General features: G+C 35.6%; 1 protein-coding gene across 7 annotated transcripts in view; it reads right to left on the minus strand.

The window, feature by feature from the left end:
- Upf2 (UPF2 regulator of nonsense mediated mRNA decay) overlaps positions 1 to 17,805 on the minus strand; it is a 121,692-nt gene that overhangs the window by 45,926 nt on the left and 57,961 nt on the right. For all 7 annotated transcript variants that reach the window (XM_028891689.1, XM_028891682.1, XM_037205975.1 and 4 more), the window contains 2 exons: positions 12,662 to 12,770; positions 5,528 to 5,641 (listed from right to left, as the gene is read on the minus strand). In XM_028891689.1, coding sequence (XP_028747522.1) covers positions 5,528 to 5,641; positions 12,662 to 12,770 — 223 coding nt within the window. The remainder of the gene's footprint in view (positions 1 to 5,527; positions 5,642 to 12,661; positions 12,771 to 17,805) is intronic.

Genomic DNA, 17,805 nt, shown 5'->3' on the forward strand with positions numbered 1-17,805 from the left:
AATTAATCTATTGAAAAAGGTCAGAGATATCAAATTAATAATCTAATGACACACACAAGGTATAAGAAAAATGAAAAGACAAACACACAAAGAGTAAATAGCAAGAAATAAAAATCAGGTAAGTTAATAAAATGGATGGTAAAAGAACAATACAGACTCAGGGCTGGAGAGATGGCTCAGAGGTTAAGAGCACCAGCTGCTCTTCCAGTAGGTCCTGAGTTCAATTCCCAGCAACCACATGGTGGCTCACAACCATCTGTGATGAGATCTGGTGCCCTCTTCTGGCCTGCAGGCATACATGCAGGCATACACTGTATACATAATAAATAAATAATTTAAAAAAAGAACAATATAGACTCAATAAAACAAAGAGTTGGTTCTTTAAAAAGATTTAAGATCGATCAACAAACCAGAAGACAATCTAAACAAAAGAATGAGAAATAAGACCTAAACTAATTATAATAGAAATGGAAAAGGAGAAGCTAGAGCAATGGCTCAGTGGTTAAGAGTACTTGTTGCTCTTGCAGAGGACCTGGGTTTGGTTCCCCCCATCTACGTGATGGCTCACAGTCATTTTTAACTCCAGTTCCAAGAGAGTTGATGCTGAACTATGTAGGAAAAATTTCATATACATAAAGTAAAATAAATAAAATTATTAAAATAAAAATTTGTAACTAGAAAAGATTCCACTGAAATCCAGAATATCATTATGGAATACTTTGAAACTCATATTCCAAGAGAACCTGGAAAAATATGTAAGAAATAAATTCCTAGGTATATATCACATACCAAAGTAAAATTCTAGGACACAAACAACTTAAACAGACCCTTAACCAGCAACAAGACTGAAATAGTAGAGGTCCCTTAACAAAGAAGTCCCTTAACAGGATAGTTGCATTGCTAAATTCTACTAAGTGCTTAAAGAAGAGCCAATACCAATGCTCATGAAACTGTTCCCTACAACAGGAGAAAGACCACCACCAAACTCATTCTATAAAGCCAGTCTTATCCTGATACTAAAACTGGATGAAGACACAACAACAAAAAATTACGTAGACCAATTTCCTTGATGAACATGGATATAAAAATTCTCAGAAAAAAAAAACAACTACAAACCAGGCTAATTAGATGGCTCTGTGGCTAAAGGCACTTGCTGAGAAAGAAATCGGAGGGTAAAAAAATCCCATTCACAAAAGCTTAACAAACAAACAACCTGAGGCAGGAGGTAATCCAATAAAGTGAAGGATTTCTACAATGAAAATCTGAAATGTCAAAACAAGAATTGAAGATGACACTGGAAGATGGAAAGCCCTCCCATACTCATGGACTGGCAGAAATAATATGTGAAAATGATTATATATCAAGGGGCTGGAGGATCCAGGTTCAATTCCATGGTGGATTCACAACCATCTGTAACTCTAGTTCCAGGGGATCTGATACTCTCTTCTGACTTCCAAGGCACCAGGCATACAACCAGTGCACAGATATACATGCAGACAAAACACTCATACATAATTTAAAAAAAAACTGATTATATAATTGAAAGCAATTTATAGACACAATGCAATTCCCATCAAAATCCCAATGACATTCTTCACAGAATGAAAAAAATCCTAAAATTCATAAAGAAGCACAAAACACCTTAAACAGTCAAAGCAATTATTAAGCAGGAAGAACAACACTAGGTACCACAATCTCTGACCTCAAACTATGCTACAGAGACAAAGTAAGAAACAGCACAAAGTACTAGCACAAAATCAAACACATAGATCAATGGTCTAGAACAGAATACCCAAAAGTAACCTCCCCTCACACAGATACTCACCTAATTGTTGATGAAAGTGTCAAAAGCATAAATTAAAAAAAGAAAACCTCTTCAAATGGTGCCAGGAAAACTGGACAGACATATGTGAAATCATGAACAAGGGGCCTGGAGAAATTTCTCAGTGGACTAAACACTTTAGCGCGCGCGCGCGCACACGCACGCACGCGCGCGCGCGCACACACACACACACACACACACACACACACTGGATCTAACTCTCCCCTTATTCTATACAAAAATCAATTCAAAATAGATCAAAGACCTTAGTGTTAGAGGAAAACATGGGCAAAACACTTCAACATATAAGGCACAGAAAATAACTGAAAGGAACTCCAATAGCTCAAGAACCAACATTAAGGACTGACAAATGGGATCACACAACTTTAAAAAGCTGTGCACAGCCGGGCAGCGGTGGTGCACACCTTTAATCCCAGCACTCAGGAGGCAGAGCCAGGTGGATCTCTGTGAGTTCGAGGCTAGCCTGGTGTACAGCGTGAGATCTAGGGCAGGCATCAAAACTACACAGAGAAACCCTGTCTCAAAAAACAAAACAAAAGCTTGTGTACAACAAAAGAAATAAACACCAGAATGAACAGACAGCACACAGCACAAGTGAAAATCTGACAAGGGAGCAATATCTACAATCTATAAAGAGACTCCAAAATTAAATAGTGAAAAACAAAACACCCAATCAACAATTACATTAATGAACTGAATAGACAATTCTTACATGAAGAAATACAAGTGACTAAGAAATATTTGAAAAAGTGTTCAAAATCCTTAGCCATTAGGAAAATGCAAATTAAAACTACATCAAGGGCTGGAGTGATGGCTCAGCAGTTAAGAGCACTGACTGTTCTTTCAAAGGCCCGGGTTTAGTTCCCAGCACTCACATGGTGGCTCACAACCATCTGCAACTCTGGTTCTAATGCCCTTTTCTGACCTCTGTAGGGACCAGGCACACAAATGGCAAAACATGTAGGCAAAACATCCACACACAAAAATAAATAAATCTTAAAAAACAAAACCAAACCTCACTACATTGAGATTTTATGTCACCCATCGGAATAACCAACAAACAAATAAAAACAATGATTGGGACTGGAGAGATGTTTCTATAACACTTGCAATGCCAATTGTGATGACATGAGTGTGGATCCCCCAGACATGGTAGTGTGTACCTGTAATCCCAATACTCCAGCAGCCAGAGAGAGGTAGAGACAAGAGACTCCCCAGAAACTTGTGAGTCAGCTAGTTTAACATGCAGGAACCTCAACAGAGACCCTGCCCAAAGCAAGGTAAAAGGCTGTCCATTCTGACCTACACACCCAACCTGGCACATCCCCACCACCATCAACACATGCACATATACACAGGCAGGTACCTACACAAACAAACAAAACAAATGACAAAAAGGGCTGATGAGGAACTGGGCAGGGAGGAACTCTTATTTAGAGCTTGTAAGAATACAGACTTGTGTAGCCACTATGGAAGTCAGTATTCTTCAAAATACCAAAAAACAGAACTGCCAAATGACCAACTATATACCACTCCTAACCATATGGCCAATGGATATACTACAGAAATACTGGAACATCCATGTTTACTGTTGTATTGTTGTATACAATAGGCAAGATATGGAACTCACACAGTAAAGATACACAGCAGAACTTTTATTTAGTTGTAAGAATGAAATTATATCATTTATAGGAAAATGGATGATTATGTTAAGAGAAATAAGACATGCTTTCTATCATGTGAAATCTAGATTGAATGGTGTGTTTATGTGTGTATATATGCAGAAAGAGAACAATGAGGAAGAAGAAAGAGTTCTAAAGAGGGGTAAGGAGAGAATAAGAAAGGAACAGAACATATGAAAGCTGAGGGGTAATTATTTGGAGGGAGGGAGACTAAGAAAAACAGGAAAAGAGGATAGTGGGGAGGAGTAAAAAGGAATTAGTATAATAATATATATGTATGAAAATGCTACAATAAAACCCATTTCTTTGCATGCCAGTCAAAACACTGACTTTAAAAAGGGTAGGAATGTAAATCTTTTCAAGAGCATGTGGTGGTTTGAATGTAAATGGTTCCTATAAACTCTTAGGGAGTGGCACTATTTGAAATGATGAGGTCTTGTTGGAGGAAGTGTGTCACTGGGCGCAGACTTAGATTTCTAAAGCTCAAGCCCAGCCCAGTGGTTCCCTCTCTCTTCCTGTTGCCTGCTGATCCAGATGTAGAACTCTCAGCTCCTTCTCCAGCACCATGTCTGCCTGCATGCTGCCATGTTCCCCACCATGATAATAATGGACTAAACCTCTGAACTGTAAGCCAGCCCCAATTAAATGTTTTCTTTTGTAAGAGTTGCCATGGTCATGGTTTCTCTTCACAGCAATAGAAACCCTCACTAGACTGCGTAAAGCAGAAAGTCAGCCTTCACATATGAAGTATTTGTTGAAAATGACAGAAAACAAATATACAAATGCAAAACCCGAAAATGGTATAAAAGTTGGGCTTAGTGTCACATGCTTCTTATCTTAGTACTCAAGGCAAGAATATAGTAAGCTTAAGAGACTAAAAAAAATCAAAAAGTTATGATAAAAATCCCTGCAGATTAATCTGTGCATAGACTGATGATTATTTTCTTAAAATGCATTCTTGGAAACAGAAATTCTATGTCAGGAAACATGTATACTTCCTACATAGGTTTGCATAATTTAAGATTACACAAAAATGCATTAATATATTTAAACAGTCTCTGGCGTGGCTCCCAGTCACTCTTAGCTGCCTGAGGTTTGCCTGAGACATCCTCTGCTGTTAAGCACTCTCCTGAGACTCCCTAGGGAAGTTTAGGAGGCTTAATGCTCTGAATATGTACAATGCTCTGAATATTAGTATTTTTAAACATTAAAAGCATGCAGTTTAAGTAAAATTTTATTTTAGGAAAAAAATTTTAGAAAAAAAATGATTATTTAAAATGTAGGTTTATCAATTCTGCTCTAACTTTACCATATATAATTAATGTTATTATTTGATTTCTAATTTAATTTCATTATGGACAGAAAACATAATCTGAAGTATTTCAGTAACCAATCCATGCACATCTGAAGAGATTATCTTGGTGTCAAATATAATGTCAATTAGATAAAGGTTTGGTAAACTGTTCATCAAACTCTAATAGTATACACTGTTTCTTCCTACTCATTACTGTGATTATTTCTTCATATATTTTGAAGTTATGCTGCCAGATGCATAATACTTTCTTGTTAAGATGGCCTTTCCATAAATGAGAGTGATTCTGTCCAATATGCTTTCTGCTGCACAGACTTTGAAAACAGTCTGATGAGACCCAGTCTTCTTGACTAGTATTTATACAGTACACTTTGTCTTTTTACTTTAGCCTGTTTTGTCTATAGCTTTAAGACCATCCCTCTTGTAGGTAGCATCAAATTATTTTAACTAAGTATTGTACTTATATGGATTTTATTTGATATATTTTGTCCCTTTTATTCAATTACTGAAATATCTGCATTTGTACCTACCATCTTACCATTTGTTTTCTATTTTACTCACATATTTAAAAATATTCCTTTTTACTGTTCTTGACAAATTAACTTTGATTTAAGTTAATCAAATATTTAAACATTTTATCTATAATTTATATATAAAAACATTTTCTATTAAAAACATTGCATCACTTACCTTTAAACAATGCAGTGTATCATTTTTGGTGAACATCTTAAACTTGGTTAGTTCTCCAATAAAACGGACTGTTTTGTTCTTTGTTTCAATGTTGATCTGGTCCTTTTTTCGTACCTATAAAAGACATTGCTTAGATAATTAACATTTTGAATATCTGTGATAAGAACTACTTTAATATATTTTAATTCACTTCAAATATTTCAAATAAATTGGGAAAGACTTCTTGTCTTCAAATTATTTTAAGTTAAGGAAAAATTTGGCCATGTTGTCCACACCAGTACTAGGAAGTGCTTGCAAAATTGCTCCATGATCAAGTAATTTGGGGAACCAACTGATTGTTTTTTTCAGGCTTAAAGAAGACCTCAAAGTAACCTGTTTAATTTAAATCAGTATTTCTCAAGTTTATTTAGTAATCTAGGCAATTTTATGTAATATTAACCACTATCAATTAACAGCACATCAGATCAATATTTTAAGAACACACTTTAGGAAATGCTGCTTTAAAAATAATAATGCTAAAAGCTCATTTAAGTGAAAAATATTTTCAGATGTTGTTATACCATGAACTATATTACATATTTTGTATAATTCATTACAATGAAACATGCAATATATTCACTGTTGTTTTCATTACCAGAAATAATCATGTGTCAAAGCTCAAATCCTTTGCAAGTTTGAGTTCTACACTGATGCATACATTAAAAAAATCAAATGTAGCAAAATTCCATTAAAACAGTCTAATATGGATACACTGAGATAAGTATAATTAGATTTAACTGTAGGATTGATTATATTTTCATAAGAAATCCAAATTTACAGTCTAGAAATCTATTATGTAAACAATGACCATGAAATGGTATCATCTTCAATTAATTCCATGCTCTTTCCATAATATTGCCCACTTATTTTATCCAGAACATTGATAACATTCAGGGAAATAAATGATAGCTGTTACTCTTCTGGTGCAGTAGGGGAAGGGAGGTGGAGAGACAGGGAAAGAGGGAGAAAGAAGGAGAAAGATCTCAAAAGTGTCATATGACTTGACTAGGGTAAATACCAAGATTCAAATTTCCCAAATATCAACTGAAATTTACTTCACTCATCCATAATATGATGGAATTCCAAGTTTAAAAAAAGGGGCTAATCTCATCAGCAGCCATATACTTCATGATCATTATTTTATTGAACTTTTATAAACCAGACAACTAAACACGCAATGGAATTTTTGACTTTCAGGCATCTACTTTCTATAGCAAACGGGTATTTAGACTTTTTAGAATTTTAGTGATTGATTGATGATTGATTGATTGATTGAGACAGGGTCTTCTTACTCTGTAGCCCTGGCTGACCTGAAGCTTCCTATATAGACCAGGTAGTTTTAAACTTGCAACAGTCCTCCTGTCTCTGCCTCACGGATGCTAGGATTATAGGTGTGTGACACCATACCCAGTCTCTTTAGTGATGACTTTAAAGTAAAATCATGTTTACTAAAATTCCAGAGCAAACTAGGAGGTCATCAATACTAAACCTAACCCGAAGTATCAACAAAAGCATATCAAGCAAAAACAAAATCACAAACGAGCCAAAAAACTTCATTCTAGTCATATTATTTCCAGAAAAAGATATGTGTGGTTAGAGACAAACAGAAAATACAGCCAGAACAGAACAAGTACATGTTCTATCTCTGAGCTCCTACCAAGCCTTATTAGCTATTTTGAAGTTTGGTACCTACTACAGTTAACCTCCTGTACTGTGGAACATTAAGAGTTATTCTTGCTACCCAACTGCACTCCACGTACCTACTAGCTACTCTCTGCATTTCTCCCCACCTTCACCCCTTCCCAGATTCTGGTAATCACTCTTTTAAAAAATGTTTATTTTTATTTTATGTGTATGTCCAAGTGCCTACAAGTATATATATGCACCATGTGTGTACCTGGTGCTTGTGAAGGCTGGGAAAGCATGTTGGATCCCTTGGAACGGAAGTTACAGATGGCTGTAAGTCACCATGTGGGCGTTGGCAACCAAACCCAGGTCCTTTCCAAGAGGAGCCAGTACTCATAACCACAGAGCCATCTCTCCTGACCTAGAAATCACTATTTTATTCCCTATTTCTCTGCGATTTATTTTTTCTTCCCTTCAAAACTATGAAAATATTAAAAATAAAGACCAATTATCTCCATTCCTGATGTTCAGAAAAGAAGCTGAAAACATTTTAAAAGACTGTAATGGGATGGGGGGAACAACCCCACTGACTTATCCCAACTACTTATTCAGTATTCTTCACCATCATTTCTTCAAAACTTATAATCAAAGGCATACCAAAAAATTTATGCAAAACTATACTTTCTCTTAGCCAAAAGACTGAGAATCAATACTTCTGTAAAACTAAATGCAGATCAACAATATGCATTTGTTTATATATTATCAGCTCAGTGATTACTATTGTAAAATTTTACTTACATTACTTTTATTACTTTTCCTTACATTATCTTTAACAAAAATGCTGCTTCCAATTCAGTTATTTAAAGATAGATGAAACTAAATTTATTACTGTTAGTGTGCAACACCAAATAAGCGCAGATATGTCCACCCATAAATCTTTAAAACTTTTCTATGCCCATCATTTACTACTCCCCTATAAAAAAGAAACTGCTGGTCCTTCTAGAAGGGCCAATAGATATTTGTCCAAAAAGACACTTTTTCCCTCTATAATTTGTTCTTTTGACTTAACATTAACTTTATCCACTAATTCAATACACTTTTCTACAAATCTATTATATGCTAACCCTGTAATCTGCTCTGAGCCTATAAATAAGTAAATTTGCCATAATTTACATAGATATTTTTTAATTTGGTGGAACATTAGTCTCAAAAGTTTACAGTCAATCTTCTGGGACTAGGAGGGAAGGTGAGGATAAATTTGAAACTTTTACTCACATACTTTGCCTCATAGTTTTCATTTACTTTTTTATGTTCTATATTGTACATAAAATGTTATAATTGCAAATGTAAGCTTAAAATCATGTATATATAATAAAAAATAGATATACTGCATAAACATATTTGTATTCCACTTATCTTAACCAACTGTTTTAGTTTGACTGTGAATGTTTCTAGAAGCTTATATGTTGAACACTGTGGAAAATTTTGGGAAGCAGGCCCTAAGTGGGAGGAAATGCAGATCACTGGGGGTGGGGGGGTGTGCCTTTGAAGGGTATACCTGGTTCCTGCTCTCTTGTTCCTTCTCTAGTTCCCATCTACTGTGACATTTCAGCCACCATGATGCTCTCCCCCAAACACATGGAGTCAAGCAATCATCAATTCAACTCTCCAAGATGAATAAAATGTGCCCTTCCTCTCTTAAGTTGTTTATGTGAGGTATTCGGGTCAATTGTGAAAAGCTAATGCACCAATAATGAATTTTAATTAAACCAAGTAGAAAGACCATTTTTTAGAATGTCAGTGAGGATGATTTGCTTAAACAAAAGCTGCCCTCGCCTTCATTTAGGAAGGAGACTCTGATGAAAATTTGGAGGACCAAGAATACTAGAAACAAAAATACTCCTTAGGCTGGAGAGATGGCTCAGGGGTTAAGAGCACTGACTGCTCTTCCAGAGGACCTGGGTTCGATTCCCAGCACCCACACGGCAGCTTACAACTGTCCGTAACTTCATTTTCTAGGGGACCTGACACCCTCACACAGATATACATGCAAGTAAAACACCAATGCATGTAAAATAAAAATAAATTAAAAAAATACTCCTCATAGTTACACTATCAGAACACAAAATTTTATGAAAAACCTTTTTTCAGTGTGGCACATTGGCACCATGATTATCTGGCCCTTTAAAAAAAAAAAAAAAAACCTACAGTTGGGCTTTGAGATGATCAGTTTCTCCTAGTACAGTTCATGATGTAAACAAAGCTTTTTAATTTCTTTTTCTCAGAGCTGTTCAATCTATGAATGTCTCTAAGGATCTTGAAACATATTGCCGAACTGTTTTATCTAAATTCTTACCTGATTGAAGTATATAAGAATGTTGATTTCTCACTTCTATTAGCTTTATTGATCTGTCAAATTAGCAAATCCATTGTTTAACTAGAATTTCTTTGACTACATATAGTTTTATCAGCTTTACTTCTCAGCTGAGATTCTTAAGGGGGCAAATATGATCATATTGTGGCAATATATTGGACCTAGATAGAAGACAGAGACAGGGAAACCTGGTTAAAGAGCTATTGTCATAACTCAAGCTGTGGATAATGAAAGACAGTGGCAGCGGGTATGATGAGAAGTAGCTAGAACTAGAGTGTTTCAGAATGTTGTGACAAGAATTTGGTGAACATAGATACTGAATATGAGAGAACCTTAACAGTTCAATAAAATATACTGTATTTATGGGGAAAATACAGAAGTACATTCAATGAAGTAAAATATAACGATGTTTGTAGAAGAAAATAATAAGTCTGTTTTGTGGATACAACTGGTTTCTAGAAGAACAAAAATACTGTCTATGCACTGGACAGGCTGTAGCAAGATACACACATTTGGTGACATGAAGTTGTTGGGAAACAAGCATTAATTGAAGCCAGACAATTATGTTCCCGCTCAAAAAGCAGGACTGAGCCAGGTGTGACAGTACACACCTGGAATCACACTGAAGATAGTACACACTGGAAAGTGGAATAAAGAGGATTAATTCAAAGCCAGCCTCTGCTACAATTATGAGTTTAAAGCTGGCCCAAATTACATGAAATCCTGTCTCTAACAACAACAACAACAACAACAAAGAGGTGCAAAAGAAGACTAATGAATTTCAACACATAAATCTACTTTTAAAAAGATTAACAATAATAAACGTAAGATCCAGGATAGTATTTATATTAGGTACTGTACTATATATAGATTATCTCATTTAATTCTTAGGACAAGTACTGCTTCAAAGAGCAAAATTATTCTCATTAAATATACCTGTTTAACATCTGAGTAACTAAGCTCTAGTCACAATGTTAACATGGTGGAACCAGAATTACGTCTTCTAAAAAATCAGGAGAGTCCAGTGGTTTAGAATCTACAAGGACATCAACTAATGGGTAATGAGGAAATTTAGTGATCTCTATTAAGAATATTGCCATGATGGTTTTAAGAAAAAAATTGTATCTTAAAAAAATCCCAATAAAAAGGAAAACAAACAAACAAACAAACAAAAAAACCAACCAAACAAACAAAACAACAGGATGTGGTGGCACATGCCTATAATCCCAGTAGAGGCTAGAGGATCTGAAGTTCAAGGTCATCCCCCACTACACAGTAAACTGGAGGCCAGCTTGGGATACATGAGTCCCTTTCTCAAAATAAGGAAGAAATGAAAGATGAGTGTTGTAGCTGTTACTTTGTTTTCATTTGATAATAGTTGTACATTAAACACATATAAAGCCTAACAGAAATAAGTTAGGTAGAGTTTGCAGATTAGGAAGTTAGGAAGGAGAGGTCCTGGGAGAGACGGAAAGTAATCAATTACTTCAACTACCTTCTTTTCTATTCTGAGAACAGTGGGTTCCCAAGATTGCAGCAGTATAAAGTATGCCAATGTCTTCAACTTCTACTTCAATTTTCAGGGTAAGAGAAGTATGCATGTATAGAATACCCTTAATTGTACATTTTTCACCAAATGCACTAATCATACTTAGTCCAACAATTTGCTTAATTTAGGGTTTGGCTGAGAGATTGAAGCATATAATTGATATAGCACTTTCATAGTACTCACTGGTATAATATATCCTCATTGGTACAAGGGATCAATTATATCACCAAGAATATGACTTCTGCTGTATCTATTCCTGAAGTAGCAGCATTTATCAAAGTGTGTTCTTTATGGGATATATACTCATACTCCTCTAGTACATTTACAGAGCACAATTACCCTCATGAAGTTTTGATAAGTTTTATAATAAGACAAAACAAAACTGTTAAGCTTTAATAAGCCCAGTGTTTCCCAAGTTCTCTAAATACAGAAACCTTACCTGGCTCACTATTGCCTATAAAAATCTAAAACACATTTAAGCAAAACATGGTCCAGGAAAATCTTAATCACAAAGATAGTAATAAATAAACACAGTAAAGAAGAAGTAATTAGAGATCAATCTGTCCCTCATGAAATTTTCTTGCTCTGAACTCCCCAATAAGCCATTTTGCAAGTACATAATCATAATTTATTTTTTGACTCTTGCTTTTATATTTACATCTTATTTGTGAGCTATAGAGTGAGGTTCATGACCTCAGGAATCATCTAATCTTTTTTGAGTGCTCAGCAATACTACTGACTTGTAAATCCTGAGTACAATAGTGTTTACTGAACACAGTAAACAATAATTTTACTGACACTCCCAACAACTTACTGTAGAGTTTTGTAATATAACTTTCAATGGCTATGGTGACATCTAAACTTCAGTTGTTTCCAAGTCTACCAGTCTCGAGCAGTGTCATTTCACCCACCGATCATATCACTTCCATAAGGTGACTGGGTAACTAAGACACAGGAGAACTACTAATACAGTCTGTTCAGGTTTGTAGAAGTGGAAAGGAAGGGAAGCTGCCTGGTAAGAGATCTCTGGGATTTACCGGAGAGCTGTTTAAAGAACTTAACAGTATCCAAGATAAAATTCTTCAAGAATCAATAAAACACAGCAACAGAAGAATTCACTGATATCTTAGGATTTATGAAAGCTATTATACTTCCCACTTTTGGAACTCAGCACCTCAACAGACACCTGTGAGGCAGCATATCCAACTTTCTTTGGGGCTAATTCTCTTTTTTACTGGGGTCAACAATAAGGCCTGTGTCTTGACCTTGAAGAATGATTTTTAATTGGTAAAAAGAAAAAATACAATACCTATAATGAGAGGACAAAATAACAGCTCCCCTCCTCTCTGAAGCAGCATTATCAACTTTAAGCGTTGTTAAGTACACCTACACTTTAAAAATTTTAAATTCCATAAATTCTCAACTACTATGCCACTATCAATTTCAAAAGTACACTTATCAACAAAATTGTTATGTTCAACCAAAGAATCCTCACTCAACTTACTAGAATATATACATATTACAAAATAAACGCTTAAATACATACATGAAATCTGAAATCCCCCCTCAGCATGGAACAAAGATCCTCTGCTACATCAGACATGCAGGGATGCAATGTAGCAACCAATCTTGCATAAAATGGTAGCAAATCCAACCTGCAAAAGTTATATGTGATATGTGTAAAAGGAAAGACATACCAGAATTCATTTAAAACTTAAACTTTCTCAGATTTACTCACATAGTAAATAATTTTTAAAAAGCTAACCATTCACACATGCCAATTCATTGCCATTATAAAGTTTCTGAAAATTCAGTAAGCCTTGTAAAAGTGTATTAATAACCTGGCATTTTTTAGTCTGTATTTTGATTAGGTATGTAATTTTGATACATGAAATGCTTTGTGAAGAAAATGCATTCTGACATGGCTTAAATTTTTAATTATATAATTACCCAGTAACAGATTATTTACAAACCTAAAGGCAACTTAAATACTGCAAGTCAGAATCCTTTCAAACTACTTCCTTCATTTATCCAGGGGTAAGTCATTTGGAAATACCAATTCCTGAAGTAAGAAAGTAACCAAGAACCAAAAAGTACCTAAGATATTAACATAATATCAAAAGATGCAAATAACCTCTGTTCATCGACCAAACCCATTCAGATCCTCATGTAAGATCTTACTCTAGCCAAGGGCAGTATGTGGCATTCATGCTGTCACCTCACTCCACTGACAGAGCACTCTGTCCCATCAAATGTGGCTGCAGCTCCAGAATTCATCTTATTTAATCCAATACTCCAGGCAATTATTGCTAACTGGAATCAACACACAAACTACAATTTATTTTCCATTCCTATCACAGCTATTATGTTACATGATTTGATTATTTAGCTATTCAGCACTCAGTGGATCGCACAGGCTGGAGATGAGAAGCCGTAAGGAGAAACAAACGCCGCTATGCTGGCAGCAGTAGGGCCAGCAATGCAGACAGGGAAGCTAAACACTACAAAGAGCAGATGGAAACTGTGCCAGCTGGAAGCTCTTACCAGACAAACAAATAATCCTACAGTTCTTAACTATCCCCAAATATGTGCTTGTATGACTGACTGGTGTAGGAAAATAGGTCATTATTACTAAAGGTATACCTGTCATAGCAGGCTACAAATTAGATTTGCAATTAGAATTAGATTGACCCTGAGACAAGGAGGGTAAAGGAGATATGGTGTTAAGGAAGGAAAAGTAAATTCATAGCTAAAATCTTAAAAACTTGGTTTTCTTCTCTGACTTCTATAATTTCTTTTAAAACATTTGTGTTTTAACATTTGTTTTTAAACAAAACCTTTTCATGAGTGATAGACTATCCCTTAACATCAGAATTTCTACCATTATAAAAAGGGAAGATTTTTTTATTTGCCTAACTATCCTTAAGTTAGGCAAATACTTTTGTAAATGAAAACACCAAAACCTGAAAGCCAGAGAGATGGCTCAGTGGCTTAACAAGGTAGTTGCTGCCAAGCCAGGAGACCTGAATTCAACCTACATGATCCACAAAGTGGAAGGAAAGAACCAATTTCTCCAAGCTGTTCTCTAATCTTCACACAAACACTGTTGCACATTTAAATGAGTATAGTTTAGATTGTTTTCAAAGAAAACTTAAAAGTTAAAAAAATTACTAATGTAGTAAGACTAGTCCTAATTATAATATATACACACACACGTATTATTCAACTTGTTAATAGTAATAACCCTTCTCTCTGAGATGGCAATTATAGTCACCAACTCAGAAATAACAAGATAGATGGAAGACTATGGCAGCTATCGACTCATGTCTTAAATAAAATTTAAAGCTCCTTTTTTTTTTTTTTGATTTTTCTAGACAGGGTTTCTCTGTGTAGCTTTGGAGCCTTTCCTGGGACTCACTTGGTAGCCCAGGCTGGCCTCGAACTCACAGAGATCCGCCTGCCTCTGCCTCCCGAGTGCTGGGATTAAAGGCATGTGCCACCACCGCCCGGCTAAAACTCCTATTTTTGTTTTGTTTTTGAAACAGAGTTTCTCTGTGTAGTCCTGGCTGTGCTGGAACTCGTTCTGTAGACCAGGTTAGCCTCGAACTCAGAGATCCACCTGCCTCTGCCTCCCAAGTGCTCATTGCCAAGCTAAAAATCATTACTTTTAAAAGTAAAATTTGAAAGTGTTTTGAACCCTAACATTTATAATCAAATTTTAGATATTTATTTAAAATATTTTAAAGGTTTATCTGTTGAAAGTTAAGCATCTGAGATACAAAATGGACATGATGTGGGCCACATCACTTCTTGATATTACAAAACTAAGGTATTCCTTTAAGATTTCCTGGGTATTGCTAGTGTTTTTAAATAAAAGAAAAAAAAAATCCTGGAGGACTGGAGAGATGGCTCTGTAGTTAAGAATGCTTACTGTCCTTGCAAAGGATCCAGGTTTGGTTCTCAGCACCCACATAGTAGCTCACAATCACCTGTAACTCCAGTTCCAAAGGATCTAACTCTCTCTTCTGACTTCCAATGGCTCATGCACAGAAACAGTATATACACATACACACACACTCAGGCACATATATACACACAAACTTACATATATATGAAATATATAATTTTATTTATTTTTGTTTTTTAGTGGTTTTTTGTTTTTGTTTTTTTGTTTATTTGTTTGTTTGTTTGTTTGTTTTGAGACAGGGTTTCTCTGTGTAGTTTTGGTGCCTGTCCTGGATCTTGTTTTGTAGACCAGACTGGCCTTGAGCTCACAGAGATCTGCCTGGCTCTGCCTCCCAAGTGCTAAAATTAAAGGCATGTGCCACCACTGCCTGGCTGAAATATGTAATTTTTTAAAAGCCTGAAATAAACTATTTTCTTGTATTAACAGATGGACTTATACTAACCTGCAAAGTATAAATTACTTTAAAATACTAGGTTCTTTGTTTTCTATACTCATTTTAACAGCAAATGCTCTATTTCAATTAATAATCAATTGTCAGGGGTGCTGGAGAGATGGCTCAGTGCTTAAGAGCACTGGCTGCTCTTCCAGAGGCCCAGGGTCCAGGCTCACAATCTAGCTCCAGAGAATCCAACACTCACATCTAACTTTTCAGGGTACCAGGCACACATGGTACAAACACATATATGTTGGGCAAAAAACTACTCATATACATAAATAAGTCTAAAAAATAATCCATGGATACATTCAAATATAGGAATTTAAGCCAATGCCTTGGATCACTTGCATTCCTGACATCATAAGCAGAGATCAGAGATTCAAGAGCTGAGGCTGTAGAATAACAAAGAGCAACAAGCTAGAAGTCAGAAAAACCTAGCTAAGGCACTGCAAATAGCTTTCTGTGACTCTAGGGCCAACCTGACAAGCCTTCTGTTCTCCCTGCATGCTAGCATTCATCAATCTCACTCAAATCCTTGGCATTTTTCCTTCCTTTTAAGTAGAATATACTTTCCCCAACACTTGTACTCTATTCCATCACTGCATCCAAGCCACTTCAGTAAAAGCCATCTGAATATCCCAGTGAATTTGTAAATCTGCCTTTCTCTCTGATGCCCCCCTCCACCTTTTATTCTGTAATCATTTTTAAAATGGAATTTTAGTCAAGTGTGATGGCACATGTCCATAGCCCTAGTACTTGAGAGACAGAGAGAGAAAGACTGCCCATGAATTTGAAGCCAAGCTGGTCTACATAGTAAGCTCCAGGCCAGATAAGACAACACACACAGAGATTCTGTTTCAAAATAAGAAAACAAAAAACAAACAAAACAAAAAACAAACAACAACAACAAAAATACTAGGGGCTAGAGAGATGGCACCATGGTTAAGAGCACTGGGTGCTCTTCTAGGGGAGCTGAGTTCAATTTCCAGCACCCATATGGTGGCTCATAACCATCTGTAACTCCAGTCCCAGGGGATCTGACACCCTCGTCTGGCCTCTGTGTTACACAGACATGTATGTAGGCAAAATATCTATTCATAAAAAATTAAAAAACAAAAGAATCTTTTAACTTCATATATAAATTACTTATTTGCTAAATTATTTTTATCTTCTTGCCACTTACCATGGAGGTGGTTTGCCAACATTCAAAAGTGGTTATTGGAACAAAGGTTATATATTTTATGTGTTATGCTCATGTGTTCTATAAACAAATTTCATTCAAGTGCACTTTTAACATATTCTCTAAAATGCATATTGCCCCACCATATTAAATAATTGACACCCTTTTTTAAAAATAAGATTCAAGCTCAGGCCTCATCCTTATACAGCAATAGCTTTTTACCCACTGAACCATCTCCCTAGTCCTCAAGTGGCTCTTAAATATTGCAAACATATCATAGTCTGATACATATATGGCTTTAATATCTTTTTTCTGTATTATCTACCTGGATTTTTTTAAGAATTTTTCTTGAATTTATCTCACATTAAAGGTGGATCTTCCTACCTCAAAAGATCTGCATTAAAGGTGTATCTTCCCACCATAAATGATTTAATTAAGAAAAAAAATCCCTCATAAAGTGTCCAGCCATTTTGGTTTAGTTAATTGCAGATGCAGTCAAGTAGGCAACTAAGAATAGCCAGCAGTACATGTATGCTTTCTTCTTTCTCCAATTAGCTAAATCTACTTGAAGGCTTTTTCCTGGTCCAAACGAAAGTGCTCCCATTTATTCATCTTAAAGTGAGCAGTTTGTGTTATCTGTTCAGACACAGATTGGCAGATTAATCACACAATAAGTGTTTTTGGCTATATTGAGGATTTTTTAAATGGCTTAGGGATTCAAGAACAGTTCATCTTTTAAACTATTCCAGGTAGTTAGTTATCCTAACTTTTGTTTCATGTAGCAGCAAATTATTCCATTTTCTCAGAGTTCTATTCCTATAAAATGGATAGCTTATACTAAAGTTTACCCTGCGGTAGCTTCAGTTCTGTGTCATTCATTACTTTATAAAATAAAATTCCTTCACTGGAAATAAGATAGTGAATTACTTGCTCACTGACAGTCATGGTTCACTGTATTGTACATTATATTAGTAAACTGTGACGTGCTGATTAAGCTTATTGAAAGCAGACTCCTATCCCAGACTCAAGCAGGATTACTTCAAGTGAGGCTACTTAGTTGTCTCTGCCTAATTTGATGACATTTTGCTATTTATCTACTGTTTCTAT

This window comes from Peromyscus leucopus, chromosome 5 (assembly GCF_004664715.2).
Source record: "Peromyscus leucopus breed LL Stock chromosome 5, UCI_PerLeu_2.1, whole genome shotgun sequence".
NCBI classification, from domain to species: Eukaryota; Metazoa; Chordata; class Mammalia; order Rodentia; family Cricetidae; genus Peromyscus; species Peromyscus leucopus.